At 43.0% G+C, this 12,062-nt stretch overlaps 1 protein-coding gene across 1 annotated transcript; it reads right to left on the minus strand.

Moving 5' to 3' along the window:
• LOC110396849 (cytochrome c oxidase protein 20 homolog) lies at positions 3,017–7,218 on the minus strand. The gene is made up of 4 exons (XM_021392732.1): positions 6,836–7,218; positions 4,672–4,786; positions 4,464–4,527; positions 3,017–3,923 (listed from the first exon to the last, which is right to left on the minus strand). Exons 1-4 carry the CDS (start codon positions 6,866–6,868, stop codon positions 3,782–3,784), a joined length of 354 nt encoding a protein of 117 aa, XP_021248407.1. The 5' UTR covers positions 6,869–7,218; the 3' UTR covers positions 3,017–3,781.

Consider the following 12,062-nt stretch of genomic DNA (forward strand, 5'->3'; position numbering starts at 1 on the left):
TTTCCTTGTATCAGGTGGTGCCTGAAGAAAAAGACTCACTGCATCATCAACAGTGTTAGGTGGAGGTCTCAAGAATGCATGTGTGGGTGACAGAGGCATGCAAGCTGAAGCACGGTGTTCCCAGTGGGAAGATGGTGACATAGAAGATGATGACTAGAAATGGTGAATGGGCTTTGGGTTGAGAGGACCATTGTGCACGTTAGTGGGAGCATGAAGCTCTCTATGGCAGTGATTCAGAGGGACATTCTGAGGTTTGGGAAGAAAGGGCTGAGCTCTTTGTTAGTCTGAGTAGAGGATTACTGAAGAACATTGTGTTAGTTAATATCAGATCTAAGGAACTAAATAAAACAAGTTCGGTCATGGCCTCCCAACACAGCCGCAGGGTGACCCTCAACAGCTTTAAATGCTGGATAAACATGCCATAAGCAAAGCATGCAATAATCACTGGTAGTTACAAATTTCTTTGGGTGCCTGAACAGATTATCTCCTTTACTGAGGAACTGACCATTGGAAAACACTGCTAAGAACAGTCTTAGCCAGGATTTTGCTAGCCATCAGTCTGCATTTTACTTGCAAACTTGTCTCATCCAAGGCTCTGTCTTCTCTTTATCTGCCTGCTCCCCTGCCCCAGCTTGAAGGTTTAGTGTAATGTTTTCAGTTTAATAACAATGTATGTTCCAAGGCCCTGAGTCGCATTAACTAAACTCAGCTCCGCTTCTGACATATTAGTTCTTTGTTCTTCAAATTAAAAAAATAATCAAAAGCTCATCATTTTCATCTTCTGAACATACTGTAAAAACCTTGTTTTGATCAGTTTTTCAAGGCGATTTTACTGTATCTGCTTCAAACTTTCTCTAGTAATCACTTAACTCCTGACCTAAGCTCCAGAATACAGGTATGAGAGAAGCATGGGAATTAATCTACTGAGCTGGGGTAATTCTTTCACTTGGGAACTCATTAATGCTTCATTGTTACCCCCCTGAAAAATCACCCTACCAAAAGTCAGAGTCATTCATTAATGACAGAAAGTGACCTTTCCTTCACAGCACTCTAGGAGTTGGTATGGGTGGTAACAAACAAAATAGACTGGAAATCTGCAAAATGAACTGAGAAATCAAAGCCATTGTATCCTAAAAATCTCTGCTTGGGTAAAGATGTAATTGACAACTTCAGGTTGACAGTGGTAATTGCCTCTGTTGTCAGCTTAAACATTTTAATTCTTGGCTTTTGAGTCTTTCACAATTTTTGGTGGCTAAAGCATTACATCTGCTGTAGAGAAAGGTGCTGGAGAGTAGGGGCAATCTGATCACACACAGCTCTATTAACAGAGCTGGCAATTTACCTTACTCAGACTGCTGCATTTCTGTTGCCTTGACAGTGACTTTCCTTCCTGGAAGGGCTGGAGGGTACGGCCCCTTGTGTGGTGCGCTCTTGTCGCTGCCAGGAGCTCTGAATGCAATCCTGCTGGAAGAGGGCTGGCAAACACTGAGTGTCAGTAGCACGAGCAGCACGATGACTAAGGTGTGCAGGAACTGAAGATGCCACAGGCCCGTCTATTTACTTTGGTGGTACTTAAGATTGCTTTAAAGTAGGGAGACTTTGTGCATGTTTAACTCTCAGTGCATTCCTTCTCTGCTGTTTCAGACCCTTCCCTTTCATGCCAGCTAAATCCTACTCAGCTTCCTTTTCTATCCCCTCTCCCCATTCAGCAAAGGCTCTGACTTTTGGTTAGCTCAATTTTACCCCAGCTTTAAATAACTGAACTCAAACATGTTGGCCAGACTGCTGCATATTACCACTTTTCCCACTTTTCTGCTAACATTTGTGTGACACACACTCATTTAATGTTTTGTACAGCCAAGTAGCGTTAGGCTGCTGATCTAAGCAATGCAGCTACATCTATGTAGAATTTAACTGTTATCGGCCAGAATTACTAACACTGTAGTTAAGCTGCTGTGGGGGTAGTAGTCATAACAACAGTAGCTTAAAACAAGAGCCAAATAACACTGGAGATAGTCTAATCCTGCTGTTTTCTCCTCGTCATTGTCACAGTACTTAGTTATTTTGAAAGATGCCCTTACATGCCTGCTGCCTTCTTTTCTGTCAGTACAAAACCGCATTCTCTTCTTTTCCAACAGCTGATCTTTGCCAAAGACTATACTTTCATCTAGATGTTCTTGTCTTCTGACCTCCCCAGCTGAATTATGACTTCACAGCAAAAAGACCCCTGCTTAGGTTGCAGTTCCTTTTCTTATGTCAGATAGGAAAGAACTCAACCATGTATTAAAATAGGAGTGTGCGCTAAGTACTTGCTCAGTTTCCCACTGACTCCATGGGTTTTATGAAGCAACACTTCCTACCTGATCTAAAGAGAAACAGCACCTCTCCCCTCTCACCCTCCCAGCACAAAATTACAAGCAACATTTTCTCTTGTGAATTAGAACTAAGTATGAGTCAAATTCCAAGCACGAAGATAGTGTTTCATTGTGCTAACTCAAGGTCTCTGGAGACTTTTTAATATAAATTATTGAAATGAAAATTCTCCATAAAACTTATCTTCATTCTTTCACTTGCTCCAGAAGAAAGAAATAGGGTACAAGTAGAAATGGTAAAGCATGCAAATTTGTTTTCTTCTTGTATGAGACAAATCCATAGAGGGTAAAAGTTGAATTATCTTTGCGTTAGCAGCATGTTGGTTTAGTGCTCTCAAGCATACATCCGAATTAGTAGAGCCCTGCTGCTGCTTACAGCTGGACCTCCCCTCCATCACTACCAACCTGAGTCACAAATTCTCTCAAACTAAGTTCAGGGTACAGGGAAAGGACTATTTTTGTTCAGTTAATGCCCTTAGACCAAAAGTGCTTATAGCGTAATATACTATAAATCATTTTGTGAAAACCCTAAATACACTCTCATTGAGGTAGACAGAAGCATGCAAGCAAAGGCATACTATGCCATCATTCATATTCTTGTCAGTACGCAATTAGAGCTAATACTATTTTCAAATAAGACAATGTTTCTTTGAAAGTATATATTTCTTTACAGTGACATATACTAGTAAAGTGTGCCTCTTCAGATGAACCACTGACCACCACCGCTTACAAATCATGCCAACTGTTGTTCTACCAATTGTAAAGAAATGTCTTAAAGACATTTTTAATGAAGTTAAAAAAGTGTTACATAAATAGCTGAGATCCCTCTTGAAGTGTTTTTATTCTTAATTTTGCACAGATGGAACAAGGATGGAAATTCAGCTTCACACTGTATATAAATCATTTGAAGTTACAGAAGCTACTGCTATCTTCTGCTTTGCACAAGCAAAGCATTCACCTACTGCTTAAATATTCCTGTTTTCCAAAGGGTACACTTAGCAACAGCACTGCAAGATGCTCAGAGAACAGCTGATGAAAATATTTTCTTGTATTTAAATGAGATGAAATTACAACTTTGCTTTGCTTGTAAGTTAAAGCAGCCCCCAAATGCTGTCATTAATCCTCTGAGACTGTGCAACACGCAGCATAAATTCCCAAATGTTTAACGAGTCAAAACAAGGAGGTCATTGCTAACTGTGTACATAGTCACATACATACATATATGAATCAAAGAAAGGCTTATATACAGATTTAACAGATTCACTCTGAACTTCTTACTTCAGTCTTCTAGGAAAACCAGCATGATTTATCAGTTTCAGTTATCTCACATATTTACAGGGCACACTGCCATTTTTGGACCACCTTCTCTCAATGCTGTGTTACACCACAGAGATTCCCCTACAGCAGGACTACGAATTGCTTCTTTCATTGCCAGTTTTGCTTTTTTCTGGATCAAAAGAACTGCCTTCAAATAACATTTTGTTTCTCATTCCTTCTTTAAGCATTCTTTGCCGAATCCTCTGTTGGGCTAAATTGTACCTGCAGTAAAACCTAGAGAGAGAGAGACAAAAAGAAAATGGGATTCACTGCTTTATGTGTGATGGTATCAAATCAGTGTTATTCAGCCAACTGAAAAGTTGAAACCACAGAGAATGTGTTAGCAGACTTCACTATGAAATAATGCATAAAAAAATACTGGTACCTGCCATTTCTTTAAGGCAAACATTACTCAGCCATTGAGGAGCAGGCTATACGATATACAATTCCAATGGAAAATTCTCAGTTTTACAATTTGGACCTTAACCTCAAGAACGTTTAGTATGCTGCCTTTATAATCAGGACAGAAGAAAACCAGCAAGTTGGTTTTTGTTTGTTTGTTTTCCTTATATACAAAATAAATATAAAAATAAGAATTCAAAGGCATTGAATTCTTGTCCCTCAAAAAAAATTATTTGGGGGAGAAAGAAGAGGACAGTTTGCTAGGCAGGTTATTTTTGGTGTTTCAAAAACAGTGGGTAAGGTCACACAAGGATTGCATTGTACAAAGCAGCCAACACAGGTCTGCCAAAATTCAAGAAGCATTTTACATACCAGTATCCTAACATTGTGCAAATAAAGCCACCGACTGCAAAGTCACAAGATCTTCTAACTCTACCTGAAACAAAAACAAAAATGCTCAAAAAAAGTTAAGAGAAATAACTTGGGTGACTTCCCATTATTCATAAAGTCTAACAAAATATCAACAAATGTATCTTTACGAATAAACACACAGGAAGACACAGAAGGTGTAAGTACTTACTAGTTGCTAAAAAATGTCCAAGACCCACAACTAAAGATCCCAGAGAGCCATACAGCACTGATTCTCGTGCACATGGGACATTTTTAACATCAAGAAATCCTAGGAGTTTGAAGGACTATAAGGAGGAAAAACAAAACAACACAAATTAATATTTCAATGAAAAAATGACTCTGTAGAAGTCTACCATGCCAATTTCACAGTAAAACTGACTCATCTTAGCAGTCAACAACAAACGCTGGAGGATTTCTTGCCTCCAAGGACCTATTTATATTTGAACAAAATCAATTTATATTTGAGCAAAAGGTGAACACACGCAGCTCCATCAAGAATCGTTATGAAAAAGTTAGCAATTGATTTAGGCAACATCATTTTGTATAAGCCTGGTGATCTATCATTCCTACTGAAGATTATAAGGGAACTATTTCATTTCTTCCTTTACATTCCTCCCAAAAAATGGAAGGGAGAAAACCCATAGGAACCCAGTTCCTTTGTCCAAAACCAACCTACACCATGACAGACAGGTAAGGTCATGCTGTGTCATTTTAATAACTGAAAAGGCAAATGTGTTTAAAAATTAAAAAAAAAAAAGGAAGGAAGGAAATTACTGGAGAAGATGCAGATACCGGAGAATCTTATAGTGAACAAAGAATAAAAACATCATTCTTATCCTAATCGTATGTATAGGCAGAGGCTGTTCATGTAAATCCCTCTATATTCCTCTATTCCTCCTATAGCACGCACGGATTTTTAAATGAACCTACTGGTAAAAATTACTCAAATTAAGCCCTACTCTCCTTCCAATTATAACCTACACTGGCTTTTAAATGTCAATTTTCTATTTAATTTTCAAATGACAATTACATGTGGCATTCACAAACACAACTGTGAACTGACAAACCCGTTTTTAATTTCACAGATGCCTACACTGGCTTCAGTGCATTCTGAGTCTCCTAACTTGAATACCACTCGTATCTCCCACCTGACAGACTTCCTCACTCCTGCACACAACCAGGAATGGGAAACTACCTCTATACAGGCCTCCAAGCAGCACGGTCAGAGCTAAGGTACATGAACAGGTTGCCTAGAGAGGTTGTGGATGCCCCCTCCCTGGAAGCATTCAAGCCAAGCTGGATGTGGCTCTGAGCAACCTGGTCTGGTGCAACCTATAGCGGGGGGGTCAGAACTAGATGATCTTAAGGGTCCCTTCCAACCCAAACCATTCAATGATTCTATTAACTAGAATAAATCTGCTCCTCTTCCTTCTCATTCAGCTACTAGATTTTGAAGATGGAACATTGCAGGAAGCCATGTGGGAAGGGCCGGCAGCTCTGGAAGCAGGTCACCATCACTGTGACATGCACGTGGCCATGCTAACAGGAACGGAGGCACGTGTCAGCAGCTGTATTTGTGGGCGGGTAAGGGAATCCCCACCAATAACTGTACCTGTGTCCTCTGTGGACAACCATCAGCTGTTCAACGTAATCCCTGCGTACGAGTGAGACAGAAGGGATTTGGTCTATATTGGTCTAATCTCCTAATGAATAATTTCAAGCACTCCCTTATCGAAGAGGTCATCTGATACACTGCTGTTGTTGGCTAAGAAGGTACGGTGCTACGTCCATGCTGCATGAGGCATCCTTTTAAAATAGGCCTTCACCTGTTGCCGTTCTGAAATCAGCTGCCGCAGCTCCAGCCACTGCTAACTGCTGGGGATACAAGAGCTCGAGTGGCGTGGCAGCTTCACCCGAAAAATAAATAAAATAAGAAAAATAAGAAAAATAAGAAAAATAAGAAAAATAAGAAAAATAAGAAAAATAAGAAAAATAAGAAAAATAAGAAAAATAAGAAAAATAAGAAANAGAAAAATAAGAAAAATAAGAAAAATAAGAAAAATAAGAAAAATAAGAAAAATAAGAAAAATAAGAAAAATAAGAAAAATAAGAAAAATAAGAAACCCCCCCCTCCCAAAACTACGCAGTCCTTCCCAACCTGCTTCCACTGAGCCTCCACTCTGCCCCGATCCCTGCTCTGATCACCGCGCAGTGACCGCTCTCCACGTCCCGCTCAACGACCACTTCCTCAGCGTTCAGGCCCCGGGAACGCCTCAGCCGAGAGCCGGCAGCGGAGCGGAGCGGTCCGAGGGACGGCCGCCACTCTCCATTACCTTCTCCGGCTCAGAGTCGCCCTCGCCCGCCATGCTGTGACAGCGCCGCGCCGGCCACGCACCACCGAGAGCGAGCTGGGGCCGCGTAGAGCAGGCACGAGAGGAGGCCGCTCTAGCCGCCCCGTCTCTATGGTGCCCGCGCGGGGGGCGGGGGCGGGCGAGAGCGCCGACGCCATTTTAGGTCTAGCGCTGAGATTCCAGCAAAATCCTTTGTTCAGTGAAATGGGTCACGGAGCAGGGGGCGCGCGCGCGTGCTCGCACCTAGAGGGCGGGGGCACGCGGGCGCGCAGCAGGAAGGGAGCGAGCGCGGCGCTGGCGTCCGGCCCGACCTTCCCTGCTGCGCACCTCCGCTCGGTGCGGCCGACAGCTGAGCACCCTACACCCCATCCCGTCCCGTCCCGTCCCGTCCCGTCCCGACCCGACCCAACCCGTCCCCGCCGTGCGCAGGGCAGCCCTTTCTCGCTTGCGAGCGCTCTTCGGCGCGGCTCCGCCGCTGCCTAAGCTGCTGCCCAAGCTGTGTTGGTTGACGGCGCCGCGCACCGCCCGGCCCGCTGCCCTCAGTGGACCGCTCGCGTTTTGTTGGTGTTTGGGACGTGATGCTGCAGCAGCCACGCAGCTCTAGCGGCCCTCCACTGCGTCCCTCGTGCCCTCGGCCCTTTACGCAGAGGGAGAGTGACGCGGCCTCCCTGTGCCTCCCCCGCCTTTGCTGTACCATAAATCCTCGAGTAGAGGCCCCCCGCTGTCCCGCGGCCTGAGGCCCAGCCCCAGCGGGGCTAGCAGCTGAAGGAGCAGGGCAGGGCAGGGCAGGGCTGAGGGGTGAGTGGAAACGTGGCAAACGCGCTCAGGAGTGCCCAGAGGGTGAAGGAGGTGGCTCAGGCTGCCTGTACCTAGCCACGTCCCCTGCCATAGCCGGCAGCTGGAGCGGGCACAGGGAAGTCAGGGAAGTAATGCAGTGCTGGAGAGCATCGGGAAAAAGGTAGGGGGAAGGAGGGATATGAATTGTTCCATTAAGTGCTTTTGAAACAGGCCTTGTTTGGGTCATTTACAACTAAATCACACGAGTAATGTGCTCAGTGAGGGTAAATCAAGTTGACCTACTGGAAATAATGCCTTGGACCTATAATTTTGCCTGTAGTAAGATCTGAAAAGGTAAATCATAGAATCATAGAGTCATAGGGTGGTTTGGGTTGGAAGGAACCTCAAAGCCCACTCAGCCCCAAACCTGCTGCTGCGGGCAGTGCTGCCACTCGCTAGCTCAGGTGGCCCAGCAGCCAGGGCCCCATCCAACCTGGCCTTGTGTGCCTCCAGGGATGGGGCACCCACAGCTTCTCTGGGCAGCTTTGCCATCACCTCACTGCCCTCTGAGTAAACAACTTCTTTCTAACATCTAACCTAAATCTCCCTTCTTAGCTTCAAGCCATTCCCCCACTGTCCTATCACTAACTGCCCATGTAAAAAGTTGATTTCTCTCCTGTTTGTAAGCTCCTTAAAGTACTAGAAGGCCACAATGAGGTCTCCCTGGAGCCTTCATTTCTACAGATTGAACAAGCTTAATCTCTGTGGCCCTCCTCTGGACCAGCTCCAACAGCTCCGAATGTTAGTGTATCAACAAACAGATACTGATACAAGTCCCTACCTCCTAAGTAGTGAACCACCCCCGTCGTTCATTTTAGGGATTGTTCTGTCTCAGCTAGGAAGTAAAACAAGGATGAGGGATGTGTAATGTTGCACTTTGATTTAAAATAAATAGTGTGTGTTGAAATGCATTACTTTCCTCAGTGGAGTTAGATATCTTCAGATAATTTATAGTATTATTTTTGGATGTATTTTGTTCTTTATGCCAAATAGAATGGCATAATTTTGCACTCAGTGGAATTCAAGTTTATTTGAGAGTTATGTTATGTTTTCAGGATTCTGAAAACAGTGTCCTTCTACACAGAATGAATTTTGATACATCAGTAGTTGAAAAGTGCTGTTCTACATTTGTTCTACATTTGACTGTTTGAAACCTTTGATTGATAGATCAGGAACAAGCCTCAATCCTTCCCACTAGTCCCAAATCTATAATTGTTTTGTTATTTCTGTAGCCATGAGGTCATGCTCAGAATTCATGGAATGAATACATCTACAGTTTTAAAAAGATTAGTAAATCTTACTGGAATGGAGAGTAGTTAACATCTTTTTATCCTTAATGTAATTTGTGTATGTACAAACATAGGACATTTACTGTAATAAAATGTGGAAAACAAAATAATTGGCATCACCTCTTCTTGGAAGTTGTAATGTATGTTTTTATCTTAGTTGGTTTAGGAAACACCATATAATTGCATTTTATTACACAGTTGCAAGCACGGAAGAATATAGTAAGAATTCACATGTGTATGCTAATGCATCTGAAATTAACAGGGCCACAGCGTTGAAGACACTGCTTTTACTGCTGATGATATGGCCCGGCCTGCACAAGTTAATATTTTGAAGGAGATGAATGGAAGAATCTGATTTTTTTGCTTTAAAACAGAAAATTGGATTTGGAATGAATGTGCTATAGACTAGAGTATGCAAATAGAACGTCCTTTGTCTGATAGTCAAGAACAGGCCCAGAAGAAGCACATATAGTTTATCCCTTTTCCAAACAGCATAACTTACACTGAAATATCCATTGGTAATAAAATTAACCTTCTAGTTTTTTGCTCTCCCTTTGATGCTTCGTCTTTGTTCTGCTGTAGTGCTGCATGTCATAGCTTTGCTTCTACTGTTTTAGAAGTCATCCTGTGATTTGTAACTGTCATCCTTTGTGAGATTACAAGTAGACAGAGGGCTGCTTGGCATTGCTTGGGATCAGTGAGGATGTGTGAAATGGAGCCTCCTTAGCTTGAAAGTGGAGAGGCTGCTGACGTGGCACTTAAGAACAGCATCGCATGTTTGTTTCCCTTTCCTTTCTTGTCTGTTTTGACCTAGCAACTCAGGGTGTGTGGTGAAGCGGGACGGTGTCCTCAGGCCCTTAAGGAGGGCAGTGCTTCAGTCCTGCTTCTTTTCTCCTGACTTGTTTTAGAGACTGGAAGAGGGAGCTTCCTTTTCACATCCTGGGTTCATATAGAAATAAGTTGTTCTTAAAAGAAAATTTATTCTAGTGAGTAAAAATAAAAGTTTTAGTCTGCTAGTTGATAAAATTGGATGTTAAAATTATATTCTTAGTAGACTGTAAATATTGTTTGTTACAATTTCAATCAATTCTGATGAATTCAAAGGATCCAAAGTATGAAGAACTTTATTATTGTTTTGAGGAATTTATATCCTGTCTGGAGTAAAGGTGAAATGAGTCTAGCTTGACTCGGTACTATCAGACCAATGCTTGGCAAAGCATGCCAGCATTACTTACTCGCAGTGACAACAAATGAGGGGGTAAAGCATGCAGTAGTTGCATTTATGAGGGTACAAGGAATGTGAAAGCTGCTCAGATATGCCCACTACCTTGCCAAAATGACTTGCTGCAAGGGCTGCATTGAGCTTTCCCTAAACACTTGGTACAGCTGACCCAGCAGAGGCACATCCCAGAGTACCTGCCCTTCTACCCTGCAAGTGAGTCATACAGGGAGGGGCACAGAGCAAGAGCATTGGCATACCAGCCTTCCCTCACTGATAGCAACAGTACACCATTTCTGGAAGCCTGGCACATCATGCGTGCATTTGGAATCGCTCCTTTGGTTTTCTGGTCCTTAAAGACATGGCTGATATGGAAAGATACTTTTCCTTAAGGACATTATTCTTTGATGGAAACTGCATATGTATGCTCAATTTTATCTGAAATAGCATGCTGACTAACACTCACTCTTAGAAATTTGAGTTTTTCCTACATTTCTGCAGCCTTTATTTTCATTAGAGTTGATCAAAAAGCCATAGCACCCTTTGTGTTAGGCTGCAAGTCTGCCCACTTGTCCCTGAAATTTCTAGCTTGAGAGTGGTTTGGATCAGTTTTAGTGGTTTCGCTAGGCCTTTGGCAACCATCCTAGTTCTGGTCCATCACCCCTCACCTCAGTGCATAAAGGCCAGGCCACGCAAAACTCTTGTCAGTTCAGTGGTGGCAAACTGGCCACCACATACTGCATACAGCAGTGGACAAAAGGAACTCCCGTCATACAGTGCGAACAGGAGGCTGGCTTGTTGACTTCTTCAGTGCTTATTTCCTTCATCGTGCTGAGCGCTTTCTTGAAGGGTCAAAACCTACATGCAGTCTCATCACCACTGGACATGAGGGGAGACACATGTTTGCTCTTTTGAGAGCAGTGCAGATTTAGATTAAGTGCCTCAAGTTGTTCTGTCACAGACGATGTTAGGTAGCTGGCCATCAGATTCCTGGGTTGGTGGTCAAGGCATGCCTTGAGACAAATTTGGTGATGTCCTGTAGGACGTGTTATCTGTCTTCATGGTCACCCTGGAGATTCTTAATCAGAAGTCAGGCAGTTGCCTATGCTGACCGGGTGCCAATTCATAAGACATGAAAGCAAGGGGTACTACATTCCCAAAAGTCAAGGAGAGAATGGTTCTTCCACTCATGTCCCCGGTTTGCATGAGGGTGTTTGTCCTTCAGGAGGAGGACATCACACTGTGGGATGCAGGTGTGTAGGAGTTACGTATTTTGATAGTTCTGTGATGGTAAATATTTGCTATGATGGTTGAAGAGATACCGTCCAGCAGGTTATGTCAGAGTAACCACCTCGTGGGAGCAGAGTTGAGGGGGATGGGGCAATCACAAAGCACATGTGCAGGCTACAGCTGCTGCAGAAACAGTCAGGAACAACGTTGCAATTAAATGAAACAAATTACCTTTTTCCCTCTCCAACCCCCCCCCCCCCAGCATTACTGCTCATGAAAATTAAGTTTCAGCTGCAAGGCAGTTTTATTTGGTCTGGCTTTGCTGATGGTTTCTGTAGGATGATTTTGCCGAAGTTATTCCTATCTACCTGATAGGAAATGACTATCTACAAATGATCTTTTTAGCTACAATATGTAAGAGCTGTAGTTCAACACACTCCTCTTAATGCCATGGAAATGAGGGTAGGCTTCTATGGCTTTATTTCTTCTGCCAAATCTCTAAATCTGTTTATCTTATTCAAACACCTGATTCAAAAAGAATGAAGAGCTTCTATTAAAAAAAAAAAAGGCTTATATAAAACCTTAATAACTATAATTTCAGTCAAACTGCTGGAGGTAGAGCTACATTTAGAAT

Source organism: Numida meleagris, chromosome 3, assembly GCF_002078875.1.
Source record: "Numida meleagris isolate 19003 breed g44 Domestic line chromosome 3, NumMel1.0, whole genome shotgun sequence".
Classification (NCBI taxonomy): Eukaryota; Metazoa; Chordata; class Aves; order Galliformes; family Numididae; genus Numida; species Numida meleagris.

Coding starts and splice junctions, on each gene's coding strand:
- LOC110396849 (XM_021392732.1), bottom strand. CDS start 6,868: ATGGCGGGCGAGGGCGACTCTGAGCCGGAGAAG. Junction 4,787..6,835: donor GCGACTCTGAGCCGGAGAAG/GTAATGGAGAGT, acceptor TCCTCCTTATAG/TCCTTCAAACTCCTAGGATT. Junction 3,924..4,463: donor TGCACAATGTTAGGATACTG/GTATGTAAAATG, acceptor CTCTCTCTCTAG/GTTTTACTGCAGGTACAATT.